Genomic DNA, 21,668 nt, shown 5'->3' on the forward strand with positions numbered 1-21,668 from the left:
TTGGCTGAATACTGTTAAAGAAATGTATAGATTTTGATAACATTAAGCTGTTGATGATTTCCTTAACTTTTGATGTAGATCCTTTAGTTTATATGTCTTCCTGTTGTTTTTTTAGTTTTTTCTTTGTTACCCACATTTTGAACTTGAGGTACATGTAGTTTATTTTTAAAAATTGCCTTGGGTTTTTTTACTGTTACAAGACCAAGTGATGAAGAACTTAAATGTATTTAGAAGAAAAAAAAACAACTGTATTTTGGGGCTGTAAATTTACTGGTAACCACTAACTACCTAATTTTCCCTGATGCATAGCTAAAACCCAGCACCTAATGTGGGTGTTGTCTTGCAAGCTCCTAGCTCAGAAACAGAATATATTGTTACTAAGCTTGGGTGCTACCTGGCAGTTTGCAAACACTTTCACATACATTACCTCATTCTCAAAATAATGTTTAAGGTAGATGGGCTTCCTGTCACTAGTGTCACCATTCTTTATTTAAAAAAAGTTGAGATTTGGAAAGATTCTTCAACTAAACTAAACAAGTGGTGAAATGCAACTTAGCTCCTTCCTGGCCTGGTGCTCACTTGTGCCACGTTACCTCTCTCCTGCTCCTCAGCCCATGTGGCCACTATGGCACCACTGTCTTCCTGTGCCCGTAGTGAACCACTCTGCTAATTCCTTGGGTTTCCTGTTGGATTATAAACTATATTTATGTATCTAAGATATAACTGCTGTAGTTGTCAAGAGCATCCTATACAGTTTTGGATAATACTTTAACCTTGAAACATTATGCATGAGGGGTTTTGGTGTGTGTGTTTTTAATATAGTTTAAAACAAATCTTAGTAAAAAAGAATCTGCCTTAAAAATTGCTAGCCCCCTGGCATCAGTTCTTAACACAGGTTTTGTATCTTGTTTCCTTTTGAAATCCATGTTAACTGTCACTAAAACACCAAAACAATGCAAGAATTTCCAAGTATATAAATGAAATAGTGATAGAACTGCACTTTTCTCATTACTTGCTCCCAGAAGAGAATGAGAACATTTGGGAACAAGCTTCTAGTTGGGAAATCAAATTTGAGGTCAGTAGTTAATTTTAAATATTACTGGTTGAGAAAAGGAAATGAAGAAGGCAAATTGATGACGAGGAAAAGACTGGGTGGCAGTGAAGTGGTTCAAAGAGGCTTTGGACTTCTCCTTACAGAGTTATTTGAACCAGTTGAAAGTCAGAGTCTTAAATGTTATGTTGTTGCTTTTGATTCCTTTCCCCTCTTTGTTTTCCCTGTATCTTGTGATGGTGTCCCACTGACCATTCCTCTGCTATTCTTAGCCCCTCCCTTTTTGCAGTCTATAATCCTTGATCCAGATTGGAACCTTTCTTGCCTTTCTAGTTTAATCCATGTGTAGATACTGGAGTAAACTTCTGTAGGCAGTATTTGTAGCATCTTATCTCCAGACTCAAAAATCTAAGGAGATGAATTTAATATAACTGAACATGTAAGATATACCCTCAGCTTTTCTTTTGTCTTAAAAACTTCCTCACAGAATTTCCCTCTTTGAAATAATAATGAATAAGCAGAACATTCATGTTCTTCCAGCTCCATGCATTCACAATTCTCAGTAATTATCCAGTGTTGTTCTGCTGTCTTGTCTGTTCTAGAAGAACTTTGTCTGTCATAAAGTGGATTTACTCTTTGCTCGTTCTAAGTTATCTCTCATCCCTTTTCAGCTCTCCTGAGATGTGAAGCTCTTTTCCCTGTTCTGCATTACTTCTCTTTATAGAATTTGTCACTGCTTAGCATCCATCACTTCGTCCTTTTGTCCACTTATCGCTCCTCCATCCATTTGATCTAGTGAGAGTTGCCTATATTAGACTGTAACCCTCACAGAGGCAAGCGTGTATATTTTATGTTCATGGTTCCTAAAATGGTGCCTGACTCAACAGGTTTTGAATATTATTTGTCAAACAAGAGAATTTGGTTGACAAATAATTTTCCATTGTGTCACTTACTCTGTTTCTCATTGATATATCTTTTTACTTACTTATAAACATTGTAGTAATTTAAAGCAGTGTGCAAAATCGGTTTAAATTCTTCGCTAATAGACTGTAAGCTAAAATGTTAGGTGACTAACCTGAGGAATGAAAATGCCTTTAATTTCATGATTGAATATTTTTAATCATTTAAGAATTAAACTGTCTTTGGAGTAGGAAAGATTTTTCTCATGCTTTAGTTTTTAATAATTCTTAGTTTCTTCTGGTCCCATCACTTCAGGGCAAATAGAGGGGGAAACAATGGAAACAGTGACAGATTTTATTTTCTTGGGCTCTAAAATCACTGTGGATGGTGACTGCAGCCATGAAATTAAAAGACGCTTGTTCCTTGGAAGAAAAGCTGTGACCAACCTAGACAGCATATTAAAAAAGCAGAACCTTTTTATGCCAACAAAGGTTCATCTAGTCAAAGCTATGGTTTTTCCAGTAGTCATGTATGGATGTGAGATCTAGACCATAAAGAAAGCTGAGCGCCAAAGGATTGATGCTTTTGAACTGTGGTGTTGGAGAAGACTCTTGGGAGTCCCTTGAACTGCAAGGAGATCCAACCAGCCCATCCTGAAGGAAATCAGTCCTGGGTGTTCATTGGAAGGACTGATGTTGAAGCTGAAACTCCAATACTTTGGCCACCTGATGCAAAGGCCCGATTCATTGGAAAAGACCTTGATTTTGGGAAAGAGAGAAGGCAGAAGGAAAAGGGGACGACAGAGGACGAGATGGTTGGATGGCATCACTGATTCGATGGACGTGAGTTTGAGCAAGCTCCAGGAGATAGTGAAGGACAGGAAAGCGTGGCGTGCTGCAGTCCATGGGGTTGCAAAGAGTTGGACATGACTGAGCAACTGAACAACGGCAAAGCTAGTTTCTTTTATTAAGTTTGGCTGTTCAGTGGTAGCAGTAAACAGAATAATTTTTCTTAATGTTTAATTTAAACCTTTTAGTTGTTCTGTCATTGCTATGCTTTCTTTGTTTAATAAAAATTCTTTGAGGCAAAGATGTCTCTTTATACAGTATAAAATAAATGATCGTTTATAAATATAAGCAAACCATCAAAATAGAATCTTTTAATCAAATCCCAGTTCTACTATTGTCAGAAGTCTTCCTATTTCTTGAAGTATTTCTTTTGGGAGCCATTACTTACTAAAGATGTAACTTAGAGCTCCTGGTCTCTTACCTACTTACTATGAAACCAAGTTAATACTCTTTTTTTTTCCAAGTTAATATTCTTGAGGGTACCTCAACCCTGCCATATATATTTATCATATTACCATTAATGAAGTATTCCAAACAATGTGTTGTGTGTTGTAAATTATATTTAGCTTTCTCTTAGTGCTATGTTAGTGCCTGCTAGCAAGAAAGTAGGTAATACCTTCCACATGGCTGTTAGCTCAGACTGTTTTGTTCTTCAGTATATTCTTAATTTATTTAATAGACATTAATGTTCCTATAGACCTATACACTTACTCTGTTCTGTTCACATTTTGTGCTAATTCTATATTTTTTAAAATATTATCACACAGCTTAAAGATGTTCTGTTTCATGACTAATGTCGTAGCCTTTTTTTTTTTTTAATGCTCTACATGAGTGCATATTTCTGTATGTTTGACTGTATGGAGAATACTAGAACCGTATGGCTAATGCTTTTTTTCCTTCACTTCTGTGCTTCCTCACACTATTTGATTTCCTGTTACCAGTTACTAGGGTGTTTATTAACTTGGGGAGAATGGGGACTCTTACTGTCCTCTCTTGCTTGTGCTTTATATAAACACTGGTACACACTGGTATATAAATTGAAATGTACATTGCTGATTAACAGTTTGTAAACTTGTTCCACTGTTGCAGTAATGCAGCAATTATGTTACTAAGCGTGAAGACAGTTAACCTGGTTTTGCTTTCTTTTTTTTTTTTAAGTTAACTGTGATGTGAAGTAACAGTCTCTTAATGAATGTTCATGAAACAGTTGAGATGTTGAAGATTTGGTGAGGGGGCGTTGTGCTTATGTTCTTACCACTTTTTATATGAGAATCTCATACTGATCCCCGTATCAATCTGTTTTCCAAAAAGCAATATGAAAACCATAGAGTGTTATATTTGCAGATCTGATTTTTAAAATAAGCATATTAAAAGTTTTACTGTTTTCCTGATTGGTATTGGGAGGCTTTGAGGGTTTTTTTAGTAGAGGATATGGATAAAATGTAAAATGGCTGCTGTGTTTTTGTTTGTATCTGCCAGATCCAAGAAAGTATGACATCAGTTGAGTGTCTGAAAGGACACAGTGGCTGGTTGTGAGTGCCTTTTACCAGCCTAAATGGGGGTACTGTTAGCTTTGGCTGTTGGAATAATTTAAGTCTTACCAAAAACAAAAAATGGCCTTTTTAATGACTTTCTTGTGTGTGAGAACTAATAGCTCTCTTTGCTTTTAGGCTTTACGTTTTTTGTTTGTTTGTTTGCTTTAACTTTCTTGGTGTGTTAATTGTGGGTGTTGGCAGTGCCTCTCTGTCAGCTGATCTGCCCAGCTGCATTTCTGTGGAGCCTTTTGCCTTGTCAGCAGTGTGTTGTGGTCATTCATCCTTGCTTAGTAGAAGATCCCATGGCGTGGATTTACTTTGGGAATTGGGATTTAGTACCATTGGTGAGACTGTTTCTGTAGTCTCCTGGGCCTACCTGAATCAGTCAAAAGAAAAATTGGAGGAGTCCCATCTGCTGACCATTATCATTAATAAGACAACATGTAGAACCAGGCCTTTTTGCTGGATTTGTGCTGAGGACATTTTTTTTCCTAAAAGGTGGAAATCTAATTCTTGTTTTCAACAAAACTGGAACATATCCATAAAGTCTTGGGTGACTGTGAGGTTCTACAGAGTCTTCCTAATGAACGTCAGTGACTGTACAGCACTGTGAGTACAGAAGCCACGCAGTGTGCACTGACTGACAGAGACTAGAGAAACCCTTTCTAAAAAATGATCTTTCTAATGTTAAACTTTTTTCTGTATATTAAATATAACCATAAATTCTAGCTGAGTGGAGATTAATAGAGACAGCAAGTTTTAGAGAGGAAGCAGTCACACTGCTTTGGGAACTGGGACTGCTTCAAATCTGTTACTGGTGTCTTAGGGCTGCCATAACAGAGTGAACCGCAAAGTTGATGGCTTCAAACAACAGGAATTTCATCTCTCGCAATCCTGGAGGCTTACAGACCAGTAATAGGGTGTCAGCAGGTCATGCTTCTCCCCTAATTCTCTAGAGGAGGACCCTTCCTTGCCTCTTCCAGCTTTTAGCAGCCCAAGTCATCCTCTGCCTCTCGCACGTGGCGCTCTCCTTGTGTCTCTGTCTTCACGTGGCATTTCCCTCGTAGAAAGTCATTGAATTAGGGCCTACCCTAATGACCCCATCATTACTTGATTACGTCTGCAGAGACCCTATTTCCAAATAGGTCACTTTCATAGATTCATTCATAGGGGTCAGGACTTTAACATATTGATACCTTTTGGGAGGATAGTTCAACAGATTCGTCAGCTCAACTCCCCACTAACCAGGTGTTTCAGAGAAAGTTGCCCTTGGAAATTTGATGAGCCTCAGTTTCTTTATCTATAAAATGATGATTTTACCTTATGTATTTTAGCATTTGTGGAGGTAGTGTTACCATAAACTACCAAACTTGATTTTATATTAAAATTTTTATTTGGTCCAATTTAGTATAGTTTATATGCCCCCTCCCCCCGCCTTTTTGGTGGAGGTAGCGAACCTTTTGTGAAAATGTCCAAGTCTAAGGAGCTCTCTCCTTAGATGTTTTAAATTGAAGCTTAGTAGATGAATCAGGTAAAAGCATAAATCAGGTAGTGGATAAATCAGGTAATAGCCTCAAGCTCATATATGGAACACAGTTTGAAAGTTTTTTTGACTGAAGAAAAGTGCCATATTTTCAATAAATAGCAAATAAGTGGTGCATTTTAGGTATAATTACTATTTTGTCTCCTTATGTACCAGTTAACATAAACCTAAGCTTTTCATTTTCTTTGGTTTTCAAGGGATAAGAAGTTAAAGTCTTATATGAATGAGCCATAAACATTTTATTCACATAAGCTGAGCCAGCTTTCAGGATTTCCATCCATCAAATTGAACTTTAAACAGACTTCTCTTACCCTGGAAACACTTCTTGTATATGGAAATGTTTATTTTTAGCTTTAGCAGTTAATATTTCCTTCCATGAGTTTAAGAAGTCTTGCGATCCATTTCCCTCTGCAGTTTGGTTTTCTATAATTCTTTGTCAGTTTACGTTGCCATGATTTTAAGGAGATGTCTCAGATGCCGTTTTGCAGTAACATTACTTCTATGTAAAGAGGTTTAGAAACAACGTACATTTAAAGAGAAATCCTCTTAGGTCACTATTTTGTGCCCCTAAAACAAGATGAGTAGCACTTTGAAGGCGACAGAAATGTTGGCATTACTTTTTGGTGTTACTGATGGGCCAAAGCCCATGATGGGTTTGTGTTGAACATAAACCCAGGAAACAGTTATCAGAGGTATTTGCCTCAGCCTCCAGGACAGGCCCTTTACCTTGTGCATAGAGAAGTCTTCTCTTTGTAGCCATGCTTCTCAGAGGCAGCTGAGAAGAGCATTGTCTTTAGTATAAAATATTGCAGGGTAATACTGTATGTTTATGTCTTACTCATCTGGATTCAGTAACATTCAAAATCAGCATATCTTTCTGTGGGTTAGTTTTGTAGGTAATGTCTCGGTAAAATCATATTAAGTAGGGCTGAGGTTTCTAAAATGTTTTGATTACACAGCAGTATCAGGAAAGTGGTCTTTAAGCATGTCCCCTCACTGTATTTATACTTCTGTATTCTTATAGCAGTGTTATGTACATTAAAAACGTGGAGAAATAGACATTTTAAGAGGGTAAAAATAGGGAAGTTCTAATACTTTCTTCTAATACGCCACTTTGATGATCATTTTTATACAGAGCTTGTTTTATCATCAAAAATCATTTTAACTTAGCATGTTATAGAATGTGTAAATTTTACTTAGTTTTACTTTAAAATATAAGTTTTATATTTTTAACTTAGCATGTTATAGAATGTGTTTACTGTGTGTAAGTCACTGCTAGTTGCTGAACAAGAGACAAAATATATTTCTTATTCTTAATGTTTCTGTACATTTGAGGAGCCTGAAGGTGAGTGTAGTATGGAAGCACAAGTGACTGGTTGATGGTAAAATAAAAACTCTTAAAAGAGCAATGCAGATTCAGTGAGATTTGAGCTGATCCTATTATATAAAATTAGATGAGTATTTGATTGTAGTGGGTAAGGAAGGCTGAACTAATATTTGAGTGACTAATGTATGCCACTCAATGAGCTGGGCGCTTTTTGTATATTTCAGTCCTCAAGGCAGCTGTTAAGGGAGGTTTGGGTATTGGGTCTTTCTTAACCCCATTTTACAAAAGAGCCAGGATTAGATTCATCTCCATCTTTCCATAAAACTGCTCTCATCCTTGGCAAAAGAAGTACACCCATTTTTCTCCTAACTTGCCTCTTGAGCAAAGACAAAATGAGTCTTTACAGTGTTGCTATTTGCTATCCAGGCTTTTGAATTCAAATTCAGATGTAAAGATGTGGCAGAGTTGCTCCTTCTCTAAGAATTTTAATAGATACACACAGCCAGTATGTATTTCAAGAAGTTTGTCCTAAAATGCCCAGTCCTTTATTCTCCTATAAGCTTTCAGTTGCACTAGGCTCACTTTCTGAGACTGATGCTATTTTCTTGTTCTAACATGAAATTTTCTTGTTTGGTGTTGAACATTGTAGAATGAAGGAGTAGTAACCATTTTTATTTTATGGTCTTTAGTATATTGATAGAACTCTATTTTTCAAAAATTCCTTTATTAGAATATTTGCTTTTTTTTGAAGTTAACTTACAATTTCTGTACTGTTGTCTTTACTATGCTAAACACACACTACAGCCAAAAAGGGGGAAAAAAACCCTGCTTTTTTGCAGCATTTCTATAAAGGTTGATTCAGGTGGAGAAAGAGGGTGAAGGAGTATCAACTGAGTTGCCATCATCAATTACATGTACATTTTAGTATTTTAATTTATATTCAGCTCTTATTTCATTGTTCAGTATTTCATTTTCATATAAAATGAGAAAAAACTTAAGTATGTCTATTTTAGACTAGTGAGACTGACCATTTGTTTAAATGGCATATTTAGTTGTGGGATAGGTCAGTTTAATTTGAACAAACTGGTGGCTGTACTAATTTTTTTTAGCTCTGTGGAAATTGTGGTATAGAGAATGTTACTGACATAAATAAGTGAAAGTCTTTCTTTTGTTTGGATGTGTGTGTGTGTTGGCATATTTGTAGTGGAATATGACTGTAGGGTCAGTTGCAATTTGTCTTATTGCTACCTTGTAAAACACAGTGATTTTGCAGTTAACAAAGATCATTGGATTTTTCTTTTTTTTTTTTAATTAAAAAAAAATTATTTATTTATTTTTTGGAGGCTAATTACTTTACAATATTGTATTGATTTTGCCATACATTGACATGAATCAGCCACGGGTGTACATGTGTTCCCCATCCTGAACCCTCTCCAGTACGTAGCAGCCGTACATATTCTTTAACACACTCTCAAGAATGATACGTAAAGGAGAGCTAACGCTTGTAGTTTTGGGTGACTTTCTCAGGCTCCTTAAATCCTGCTGGTTCTCAGCCACCAGGATCCTGTTGCCCTTTGGTGCACTCTGTTCTTCCTTCTTTCCTTGAGCAGTGACTGGGCTTTTGCAGTGTATTTCCTTTCCTTCAGCTTCCTTACTTGCTCTCTGAACTGACTGCTTTCTCAGCAGTGCATGATGTGCGTGTCCTTTGGTGTGGGTGCTGGAAGGGTGGGCCAGGCGGTGAAGGACTGCTGCGCGGCCCAGCCCTGGGCGCTCTGTGCAGTCAGCCTGTCCAGTCTGGGCCGAGGTTCCGTCTGCTTGAGATGGGTGTTGCTGATATGCAACTTAACTGCGGGGCTATTGAGTCTTATTTTCTGAAGTTTTAATGTAGCTACATATTTTTTAAATAGGTGTTGAAGACTTATGTATGTGTTTATTTTGCCAGTTTAACAAATAATAGAAGTATTAGAAACTAGCAGTTTTTCCCCCAAAGAAAACTGATGCTCTTCAACATTATTATTAAGCCTCTAGGACTTTTCTCTAGCAGTGTGCTCACATATGGAAAAGAAAAGAATTCTGATGTTCCATTTTCCCATATTCTTCAGAGTGCGTTTTCCTCTCAGACTGCTGCCGTTATGAAAATGTAATACAAGAATATGTTTTAGTGAGAGGCTTTCATACAGGACTGTAGATTTTGGATGATTGGTGTTCTGCAGTGAGCAGGGACTTTTGTTTTAACATCAAATGAAAAAGAAAACGTGTTTTGGAGAAAAACCCAGTTAATCTTTAACTCCCAAGCTCAGTGATTACTTTACTTAAAATCATTTTGCTTCTGAATGGTTGTCCTGGTTGGTATGAAAGGTGGAGGAGAAGCATTTTTCCAATTAAGCTTCTCTGCCTGGAGAATCCCAGGGACAGGGGAGCCTGGTGGGCTGCCGTCTATGGGGTCGTACAGAGTCGGACACAACTGAAGTGACTTAGCAGCAGCAGCCTGGATGATATTTGACTCTCCAAAGCCAGACCTACTGTCCTGTCTTCCTGTCCATAGCTGCTTGTGTAAATTCCATCAACTTTTCCATTGTCTCTTCCCATTGTCTTTGAACATTTATTTCTGAGAACAAGATCTGGATTAAGAAAATGACTCAACCACTAATATAACTGGGCTTCCCTGGTGGCTCAGAGGGTAAAGCGTCTGCCTGCAATGCAGGAGACCTGGGTTCCATCCCTGGGTCAGGAAGATCCCCTGGAGAAGGAAATGGCAACCCACTCCAGTACTCTTGCCTGGAAAATCCTATGGACAGAGAAGCCTGGTAGATTGCAGTCCATGGGATCGCAAAGAATCAGACATGACTGAGCGACTTCACTTTCTTTCACTAATATAACTGAGAATGATTTCTAAACCTGTAAATTAATCTTGGCACCCAAAACAACAAATGGCATATGCTTGAGGTGTAATATTAATATTTGTTGAAAACTCACTGGCTATTCATGCTCTGTAGTGCTAAAAAAAATAAAAGGCAGAAATGGGATCACTTTGAGCCAGCAAAGACAGATTTTGACCCATGAAATCCTTTACATGAATTCAAATGTTGAGGTATGAATTGAAACTATTTCTACTTAGCTTTGATTTAATGCTCAGTTGAATATTCCTGTGCTTGTGTGCCTCTGCAGTCTAATGCAGGTGGAGGAAAAAAATTAAAAGTTTGTTCCAAAATATTCTTGCCAGGAGAATCCCATGGACAGAGGAGCCTGCAGACTACAGTCCATGGGGTCGCAAGAGTCGGACACGACTTAGCAATTAAAAAGAGAAAAAAATAGCTTCATATTTGGTTTAAAGTACTGTTCAAGTAGACTTGATGAAGGAGATATGGATGGTACTTCAGGAGTTGTCTTTACTTGAGGAAATACTAAAAATATTTTATTGATTTCAGCAGTCTATTTACCTTACTGTATATTTAAACAATAGGAGCAAATTCCAAGAATCAAGTAAATGTATTCTAACAGGAAGCTGAATCAAGGATCTTAAGTATTCCCTGTATTCAGGGCAGTATGTGGGTAGTTCGACTATGATAGATAACCTCTGAGCTCATTTCTCCCTCCGGAGTATAAAAGCATCAGCTGCAGCTTCTCCATATAAACAGGCAGGAGACAACTCCTTGTCCAAAGTGTGAACACTGAGTAGGACAGGACTTTGCACCTCTGATGAGGAAGGAAGGAAAGAGTATTGCAACTAGATGTGTTGGGTCTGGACAGAGGTCAGATTTTGCACACCATTTGACAAACAGCCTCCACCCCGGAAGCCACCATCTGCAGCTCACAATTGTACTCTGGCTCCCTTCTTCCCCACTCCCACTCACACATATAATAGAAGTCTTAACCATGGGTCAGCTCATTTTGACCTTTTTGGGTAAAAGACTTTATTCCTTTGGAATTCAGAAACAAGAATTTGTTTTCTGAAAACCACATGCCATTGGATACCCTTTAACTTGACATGTGACTGAAACTTTTGTTTTAATGATTCTGCTTTCTGCAAAGGCTGCCATTATATATTTATTAAAGATGACAAACAAAAACCACCTCCTCTTTCATTACATTTTCTGCCTTCATGTTCTGTCGTTCTGAGATCTTTTTTCTTTCCCTCTCTCTGTCTCTTTCCCCCAGCTGTCGGCAGCCTCCAGCCCCTCCAGTCACAGTCCTCACAGAGCTTCAGGAAAGGACCCTTTTGCAGAGCTCTCTTTGGAGGATTTCTTATAAATCACTTTAGGTATTGCTGCTTGTTGGGGGAGACGGGGACTGAAATAACTTTTAAAAATTACCAAACATTAAGCACAAATGGCTCTTCTCTTTTGTTTCTAAAGGAGTCTAGGTTCCCCCTCTTCCTCCTCTTCTGTTCTTGCAGTGAAGAGTAATAGATCCAAATAGGGCATGAGGACAAACTGCTTTTGGAAAATGTCTGTAACATTGTTAGAAGGTGTGAAACCAAAGGACTGTCTCATGTGTACATATAAGCATCCACTGCTCACAGCAGATGGATGAGATCAAACACCACCCATTAAAAACTGGGTGTTTGTATTCAGTCTTAAAGGATTTATAGAGAACAACAGCAATTTTATACATTGGATTCAAGCTTAATGAGGAGCATCTTTAGTTTTAATGTAATGGCCAGGATTCATTGTGAAGAATTCATTTTTAACAGTTTCTTTAAAGGGTTATTTTTTTTTATGTATGCCTTTTCACTTTAAAATGGTAATATTTTCCCCCTCCCCCAAAACCAGCTTATTATTATTTTTCTAAGGTAAGGGCAAGTGAAGATGCAATGCCCTTTTTGATAGAAAGATTCTGCTTTTAATCCACACCCCCTCTTTTCCTGGAAAGCAGTGTCATTTTTCTTCTCGATGCTGGAGCCCCAGTGTAGATACACCTTGTGGATCTTTGAGAGTTTGTACTCTTCTGATTTCACAACAGTTCACTAGCATATCTATTCCAGTAATTTCTTTGGATGAGCAGTTTAAAGGATATTATGAGTGAAGAATCTGAGTGAAGAGAAAGTAGATCTTTCAGATTTTGATTTATATTAGTAAAGAAATTTTTAGCAAATATCATACTGTTCCCTTAATTATCTCTAATTTTGCTATAATCTTTAGAAGTAAAATTTCAAATTTTGCTTGTTGCCTAAATGAGATTTTTATGTGGCATATTTGTGTTCATGGAGAGATTTTCTGAACTTGTCATGGAAAAATTGTTCATTCATCTTCCTTCTTTCCATACCCCTTGGTTTTTAGTAGTTAGAAAGAAACTTGGAAGGCCCTGTAATTTTGCTTCAAATACTGAGTTCTGGCTCATGATAAGCTGATTATACTGACTTTGTTTTGTAATCAGGGTTTGTGATAAGCATGCTATGAACACTTCCAGGCAAGTTGGAATGAGACACAAAGCATTTTCACTTATGAGAAGGTATCTCTTAATGCAGTGAATTAACTCACACTCTGTTTTTTTTTATTTTTTTCCAGATACAGTTTATGTAACTAGATGGAAGAGAATGGAATTATTCCAAAAAGACAAGTGCTCAAGCGGCAAATACTTACTTCCAGCAAAATCCAAACTGCTGTCTCTTAAACTCTCTTCTTCCATTAGAATGCTACAGTAACCCAGTAAAGGCCCATGAAGGAAACTGGGACTAGTCTATAGGAGAACGTATCAATACAGTTTATAAAGCCAAGAAATGCCATGATTTCAGACTAAGAGCTGTCTTTTTGGTGACTAACCCTTCAGTTCTTTCAACTCCTATTAATACCCATAATCAGTAACCTACCAAGAAAAGCCCTTATTTGGAAAGTGTGAAATTTGTATTTGGAAAAGCTGCCTGGAGAGAAGAGCTGTGTCCTTTATGCTAATGCACCAGGACTCCTTTGGGGGGATCAAATCATAATTCTTCATTATGCAGTATCTTTCTTTTCTCCAGTCCTCACAGATACAGAAACAGTAACTAAAATTAACTTTTCTTTTTAAAAAAAAATTATATATTCAGTTTGCAGTAGACATTCCTTAAGTATTTGTATTTATTTATGATTATCAATTTACGTAACATTAATATTGTATCAGACCTCCTTATGAAAATGAGTATGGATGTACACAGTATGTGTGATTGTTATCCATAAGAATGAACCTGATTCAGAATGCTTCTCAGCTGACATACAGAGCACTAAATATTTTAAGGCAAGTCCATAGGTCTGAATCGCTTAAGAATTCTCAGTCTCTATGGGATTTAGGGAAGCATTATAAATGCATTAATCCTTATAGTCAATTCTGTGCCTAGGATTTTGCAAGGGAACAGTTCACTGAACTAGGAAAAGCACTACATTTTAAATTCAGCATTAGTGCATTGGGAAGGAACTTTACTGCTTTGTGCTTGGCATGTCATTATTTTCCATTTGACATTAGGGCCTTTCCAAAATGAATGTGAGGAATTGCTTTCACTTCAAGACTTTCCTTCTTTTCAGTAAAACTCTAGGAGGTATTATAGGGGGAGGGGAGGGGACAAAATCCTTGAACCTTTTATTTGGCTCATGCCATGTTATGATCATGTACCTTTTAAATAAGGGGAAATAGTATCTTTAAAATTAATGTCTAGCCAAGAGTTTAGTTAATGAAGAATTAAACTGCACTGTTGATCGGTGCTTTGTGTAAATACATCTTAACATTTGGGTTGAGAGGGGCCTTAAGAAGGACAGTTTGTTGTAGGAAAGCAATTCTGTACATGAGTTTAAGCATACTTGTTGCATTGTCTCTGCAGATTCTATTTTTGTTTACAATATTAAAATGTATGTTAGCAAAAATGGGTGGATTTTCAAATAAAATGCAGCTTCCACAAAACTTTTGTTATGGTATTCTGGTCTGAGGTGCATTTTCTTTTTTCTGTTTTTCTTTATCATTGGTATTATTATTTTTTGCTAATAAAAGTATATCCCAGTGATTATATTTGATGATTTAATAAAATGTAAAATTTATTTCTGTTTTAACTTAATTTCCAAAAAGCTTTATCTTTGTACTTTTGTTACCTTCTAGACATTGATACGCTGAACTATTTATTAAAATTGTTCATTTTTGCATTTTGATCAGATGCCTTCAGTCAGGTAAGTTTAAGGGAGAAAATGCTGTGAACTTGACGTATTGATGCATGTGATCTGTCTGCCATAAAAGTCTCTGACTGTATCGTGTTTCGTAGTGAATAGTAAGTAGGATTCAGAATACATGGTAGAGGGACCAAAAGCTTTGCATTGATAAATGTGTCTGCATACTATTTGCCATGGTTGGAAAAAATAGTCTTTAACCGATACACTTTGTGAATATTACCACTTTTTTAAGTTTCACTGTTATTAAACCATTTTCATACAAACTGGAAAATGTACTTTTGTAAGTTAACTTCCTTACCGTTATGACGGATTTTGATTTGTCTCTCCTGGTGTTCGAGTGGATGTTATAGTTGAGGTCTATGGCTTGTTCCTTTTATACTGTGTGTTTTTTCTTCCCCCCACTATATTCAAGCTTGTGAAATGCTTCAGAAACATTTCCATCTTATGGTTCAAAGTTTAGGGCTTGTTGGGTTGGTATTATCTCCATTATACCCAGTTCACAGATTGGAATTAGAGCCTTGCACAGGTCGATTAGCTAATAGACCTTGGAGTCAGGCCTTACATGAACTGAGAGGGGAATTGTTTCCTTCTGTGGTCTAGCCTGATGACCGCTGTTTATTCTCAGATGGAGCACATTTCCCACTTCCTGCTCTGATGTCTAGACGTGATTGACAAGGAAAAGCACAAACCACACACCCATGTTAGCTTTCTAATCAGAATGTAACAAGTGAGGTAAATCAGCTGTTGAATACATAAAAAAACACAAAACTGAATCAGGTTATAAACCTGTATATGCCCACACCATCTTACAGTCTAGGTAGCAAGTTGGAAGTGGCTACAGAGATTGTTAGCAGAGGGAAGCTAGCCCATCCCAAATAATTTTCAAAATTTTAGGCTTTAACATCTCATTATTACTATTCATTACATTTTCTTAAGATACATTTTTCTTAATAAGTGACTATGAGAATCCGTATTTAGGAAGAGGCATTATGTTAGAGCAGGAATTGTTTACTTCTCCACAAGCCGACAAAACATTAGTCCTAGAATATAGGACTTTATGGGATAAGTTTCTCCTTGAACTAAAATAATTGCAAGGCTCTTCTGTTGTTTAGATGATAAAGAATCAGCCTGCATTGCTGGAGACCTGGGTTCGACCCATGGGTTGGGAAGATCCCCTGGAGAAGGGATTGGCTACCCACTGCAGTATTCTGGCTTGGAGAATTCCATGGACAGAGGAGCCTGGCAGGCTACAGTTCATGGGGTTGCAAAGAGTCAGACACGACTGAATGACTTTCACTTTTTTTCCCCCACGTTCTCTTGCTTACCGTCACTAATAAGCATGTTTCCAAATTCTTAAGAATTCAGATTACTGATGTCATGCCTGTTCTCCAGCACTGCATGGAGAAAACCAGAAAGTCTTGTCAAGGTGAGGGTGGCTCCTGTGTGTGCAGCAGTGGTTGGCTCACAGTCTGTGGAGAGGCCCCCAGCAGTCATCCAGGTGAATAATCTTTTTCCTTGAGAAAAGATGACTTCACAACTTGCATGAGTCCTTTGCACCTATCTTCGATCTTTTGTTCTGTCGCATTTGCTACCTTGCATGGATCTGACTAGACCTAGAATTCTGCAGTCTGAATAGACTCTGAGTGGAAAGGCTGCTGTGTTACCTAACATGCAGTCTCTCTCAGAAGAGCTCAAGCTTACTCCTTGCTTTTACTAAGCAGTGGCATTCTGTTCAGTGTGTCACCAATCAGGTTTTCTAAGTCTCTAGCTAGTGTTTTGGTCTAGTTTTGCTAAAAGCACTTAGGAAATGCCCCATTTGTTACTGATGTAGCAGGCAGGTGTCGTTTTTATGCTATATGGAACTCCCCACATTGTCAAAAGTTAAGGTCTTTCTGTGGTTATTTTTGGGGCAGATGTGATGGTTTTGTGGCCGAGTAGGGTAGGCTGGTTGTAGGCATTCAGCTAGAAGAAGCAAAAAGAATGTTTTATGGAAGCTTCGCTTCCTAATAAGTTCTCATTCAGAAGAACTTTACTATAAAAGCTGATTTCAAAGTTGGTTTTGAAATAGAAATCTCTGCATGAGAGTCACCTGGGGAGCTAAACGTCACCCTGTCTGAGCTCCTTCTGTCTGCCTGCTGTGGTCACGGGCACTTGGCAGCCGTCTTGTACACTCTCCATGAGTGAGCAGCAGACTGTTGTGCCGTGCCTGGGACTGTAGGCAAAGAGATGCCCAAAGGGAAGGAAGCAGCCCCCTCTCTCCTTCACACACCGGGACTCCAGGGTCTGCACTGGTGTGCAGAGCTTGCAGTTAGTGTACCTGACGTTTCAAGAGCACTTTAAATGGAAGAGTCAGGCTCGCTGCACTGGCACTGTCACCCAGCCTAGTGGCTGTCTTAAAAGGCGCGGTGAAATCTGCTTTTCTCATCATCATGTTTTAAATTTTAAATTATTTTATTGGAGGCTAATTACTTCACAATATTGTAGTAGTTTTTGCCATACATTGACATGAATCAGCCATAGGTGTAACATGTGTTTTGTCTTGATGTAGGGTAGGAACTGAAAAGCTCTTTACTCCCATGTAATTACTCATCGGTGGCAGAGTTGAAGTACCCAAAGAGGCAGAAGCACCGCAGTAGGAGGGATAAGACTCAGTGAGAGATTCCCCAGGGGCCCAACCACAGGGTTGTCAGAGGCAGGTGCTGAATGGCCGCACCACTGGCGCTCATAGCAGCTCTTGGGAGGAGCCAGTCTTCTGACAGCTGTACTGATAGGTAGAACTTGGAATTCACAATGGACAGAATTGACAGCACTGTAGGTCCAAGGTGCAAAGCAAGGCATGACAGCTGCATCTGAAAGCAGTAACATAGATTAGTGTCATATTGATTTAAAAGCAAGCCAAACAGAATAGGATAATGTGAAACGACAGAAAATACATGTAGCAATAATAGTCTGTGCCCCTGGTTCCTGGCACAGAGCTTCTAAAACCTCTGTTATTTCCCAGGTCATAGGAGAGCACTAAGAGCGTCTTTTGTTCTAATAGTTGGTCTTTGGCCTAGTTCCTCACTCAAAGTTTATAAATCCCTTGGCATTTCCTGGGTGATGGGAGTGCCTTCTGTTCTAATGGGGCAACTCTTGGTAGATTCCCAGCTAGCTTCAAGATGGAGCTAGTCATCAGAAAGACAAAGCCATGTTTAGAAGTTTGGAAATTTCAGCACCAACCTCATCCTCCAGGAAAGGGGAGGGGAGGGGGCTAGAGACTGAAGGATCAATCTTGTCCGTGTCATGAAGCTTCCATAGAAATGCTAATCTGAAGGAGTTTGGAGCTTCCAGGTGGTGAACACATACATCCATGTGCCAGGAAGCTGGTGCACCCCAACTACATGGAGACACAAGCTCTGGCACTTGGGACTCGTTCAGAAGACTTTACCCTCTGTGAGTCCTCATCTGTCTTTTCTATATCCTTTATCATATCATTTTAATATAATAAATTGGTAAAATTTAAGTGTTTCCTTGCATTTTGTGAGCTGTTCTAACAAATTGTCAGGACCACATAGGGGGTCACAGAAGCCCTGATTTATAGTTCAGCGGAACTACAGGTGACTACCTGGACTTACAATTGGCCTGTGAGCGAGGGTAGGGAGAGGCAGTCTTGCGGGACTGAGCCTGTAATCCATGGTGTCTGTGCTAACTGTAGTTAGTATGAGAATCGTAGGAGCCCTGACCAGTGTCTTAACTGGTGTGGAAAACCTGTACATCTGGTGTCATATTGTGTGAGAGTAGACACTCAAGAGTTTTTCTTATACAAATAATATGCCTAATAACCAAGGTGTTTATGTGATTGAGAGAGAGCATTTCAAAATATATGTCCGTTCTACTAGCACGTATCTATTTGGGTAAGGAGGGTGGAATTGCCTCCAACCTAGTACCAGCATAAATTCCAAATGAGTTAAAAAGTAAAAATGTAAGGAGGTAAGGTGACTTACCTCAGTCAAGTAGAAAAAGGGAAGGATATGATAAACAGTTCACCAAAGATCTAATGACCAATGAAAAAATGATCATTAACACCTCGGGTTGGGCACAGTCCTTGGCCTGTAGAGTCTGGCTCCAGAACTGCCGTAACCACTGTGCCGTATACTGTGATAGTGGACCCATTCATAGCGGATGCCTGCCTATCAGACTGCTTCTGTGTGACACCATGGGCAAGAGTACAGAGTGTGATGGCTAATCTAAAGCTGAAGTGAGTATATATAAACCAGTACAGCCTTTTTTTTTTAAATTGGTGAGATGTTGTCAGAGCACTTGAGATCTTGTCCTGCACCTAGTAATTATACTTTCAGAAAATATGTCTGGGTAAATCATTTGGGGGTGGGATTTTAGCTGGGTGACTTCAATTGTGGGGGTGTGCTAAGTCGCTTCAGTCGTGTCCAACTCTGTGACCCCATGAACTGTAGCCCACCAGACTCTCCATGGCATTCTCCAGGCAAGAATACTGGAGTGGGTTGCCATTCCCTTCTCCAGGGGATCTTCCTGATCCAGGGATTGAACCCTTGTCTCTTAAGTCTTCTGCATTGGCAGGTGGGTTCTTTACCACTAGCACCATCTGGGAAGTGCTCAACTGTTGTGTAATAAGTTTAAAAATAGGAATTGTCCATATCACAGACTTAAGAGGTCAGATTAGTGAATTGTGTTCTCCTGGAAGCCACCCCACCACCCCAGACCGTCCCTGCAACACACAGCAACCTGAGTCTCATGGTTGACATCAGCAGACAGTGGACAATTGGTGACTCAGACCTTAACTGTTATCGTTCCAGATTAGAAGCCAGTGTATACCACTAAGTTCTGCTAATTCCCAGGCCCACCAGCCAAAGGTAACAGATGGTTTCAACCCTCAGGGGAGGTTTGGACTGCTGATAACAAGGCAGAGGGAAGGTGTCTCCACTGAAGACAGGAGGAATACTGGTCTGATGTGCTTAGGAGAACAAGATTCCTTACCCATCACTCAGTAGAGAAGAGGGGCTTCCGTTCATCAGCATGGGTTCTACTTTCATGAGAAATTGAGAAGGTAAGTGGAACCCCCCAGGAAACTTGTCCTATGTTAGGGGCAACTAGAGGGCCCACAAGGCATTTTTAGTTTCACACTTAACAAGTAGCTTCTCAGGCATAGTCTCTCAATTGCAAGCCTTAGTGTACATGTTTCATAAAGTTTCCACACTTGATAATTTTCTCCTCAATGTGTAGCTTCCAGAGATGGGTGGAGTTTACCCAGTACTTGCTGGATCCATCTGTCGGTTGGCCAGCCTCGCCCCGTCAGTCCTGCATGTTAACTGCTGGAACCCTTCAGTCTGCCTCTGTGGCTCACTGCTCACCAAGCCTTAAAGTCTACGTCACTTCCCACCTTTCTCACGCTTCCATTCCGGATGTTTCTGCTCAGGATTTTCCACTGAATAGAACTTGAGCTTTCTGCCCCTTTGCGTTTATATGGTTAACCGATTTTGACTGTTCAAATTCTCTCACTCCTGGGAGGAAAAACTAGCAACTCTGGTCATTTTTAGGGGCTCTATAAATTAGGCAGCCCTTTCAGAAAGCCATGAAAGCATTTGTGTTGTTTGCCCTGTTATCCCTCTTCTGGAAATCTAAAGAAATTAACCCAGAGTGTGGAAAATACTTTATGCAAATGAATACATTACAGTGATCGAGATTACCAAAGGAACAACTGAGTCAAGTAAGAATAAAGTCAGTGACAAGTCCTGAAGAATATTTCCATTAGAGGTTAGTAAAGAATTCATCACCAGATGGTCAACACTGAAATCAGATGGATTATATTCTTTGCAGCCAAAGATGGAGAAGCTCTATACAGTCAGCAAAAACAAGACTGGGAGCTGACTGTGGTTCAGATCATGAACTCCTTATTGCCAAATTCAGACTTAAATTGAAGAAAGTAGGGAAAATCACTGGAGAAGGAAATGGCAAGCCACTCCAGTGTTCTTGCCTGGAGAATCCCAGGGATGGGGGAGCCTGGTGGGCTGCCGTCTATGGGGTCGCATAGAGTCGGACACGACTGAAGTGACTTAGCAGTAGCAGTAGCAGGGAAAACCACTAGACAATTCAGGTATGACCTAAATCAAATCCCTTATGATTATACACTGGAAGTGAGAAATAGATTTAAGGGACTAGATCTGATAGAGTGCCTGATGAACTATGGATGGAGGTTTATGACATTGTACAGGAGACAGGGATCAAGACCACCCCCATGGAAAAGCAATGCAATAAAGCAAAATGGCTGGCTGAGGAGGCCTTACAAATAGCTGTGAAAAGAACAGAAGCAAAAAGCAAAGGAGAAAAGGAAAGATATAAGCATCTGAATGCAGAGTTCCAAAGAATAGCAAGGACAGATAAACTCCTCAGCGATCAATGCAAAGAAATAGAGAAAAACAACAGAATGGGAAAGACTAGAGATCTCTTCAAGAAAATTAGAGATACCAAGGGGACATTTCATGAAAAGACGGGCTCGATAAAGGACAGAAATGGTATGGATCTAACAGAAGCAGAAGATATTAAGAAGAGGTGGCAAGAATACACAGAAGGACTGTACAAAAAAGGTCTTCACGACCCAGATAATCACGATGATGTGATCACTGACCTAGAGTCAGACATCCTGGAATGTGAAGTCAAGTGGGCCTTAGAAAGCATCACTACAAACAAAGCTAGTGGAGGTGATGGAATTCCAGTTGAGCTATTCCAAATCCTGAAAGATGATGCTGTGAAAGTGCTGCCCTCAATATGCCATAAAATTTGGAAAACTCAGCAGTGGCCACAGGACTGGAAAAAGTCAGTTTTCATTCCAATCCCAAAGAAAGGCAATGCCAAAGAATGCTCAAACTACTGCACAATTGCACTCATCTCACACGCTAGTAAAGTAATGCTCAAAATTCTCCAAGCCAGGCCTCAGCAGTACATGAACTGTGAACTTCCAGATGTTCAAGCTGGTTTTAGAAAAGGCAGAGGAACCAGAGATCAAATTGCCAATATCCACTGGATCATGGAAAAAGCAAGAGAGTTCCAGAAAAACATCTATTTCTGCTTTATTGACTATGCCAAAGCCTTTGACTCTGTGGATCACAATAAGCTATGGAAAATTCTTCAAGAGATGGGAATGCCAGACCACCTGACCTGCGTCTTGAGAAACCTATATGCAGGTCAGGAAGCAACAGTTAGAACTGGACATGGAACAACAGGCTGGTTCCAAATAAGAAAAGGAGTTCGTCAAGGCTGTATATTGTCCCCCTGCTTATTTAACTTCTATGCAGAGTACATCATGAGAAACGCTGGGCTGG

General features: G+C 39.2%; 1 protein-coding gene across 24 annotated transcripts in view; it reads left to right on the forward strand.

Moving 5' to 3' along the window:
• The window catches only part of PICALM (phosphatidylinositol binding clathrin assembly protein), a 101,469-nt gene extending 86,864 nt beyond the window's left edge, over nucleotides 1-14,605 (forward strand). For 13 of the 24 annotated variants that reach the window (XM_059882885.1, XM_059882887.1, XM_059882889.1 and 10 more), the window contains 2 exons: nucleotides 11,363-11,465; nucleotides 12,712-14,074. In XM_059882885.1, coding sequence (XP_059738868.1) covers nucleotides 11,363-11,455 — 93 coding nt within the window. In that variant the 3' untranslated portion in view covers nucleotides 11,456-11,465; nucleotides 12,712-14,074. 24 annotated transcript variants of the gene reach the window in all.
• The last annotated feature ends 7,063 nt before the right edge of the window (nucleotides 14,606-21,668 follow it).

This window comes from Bos taurus, chromosome 29 (genome assembly GCF_002263795.3).
Source record: "Bos taurus isolate L1 Dominette 01449 registration number 42190680 breed Hereford chromosome 29, ARS-UCD2.0, whole genome shotgun sequence".
NCBI classification, from domain to species: Eukaryota; Metazoa; Chordata; class Mammalia; order Artiodactyla; family Bovidae; genus Bos; species Bos taurus.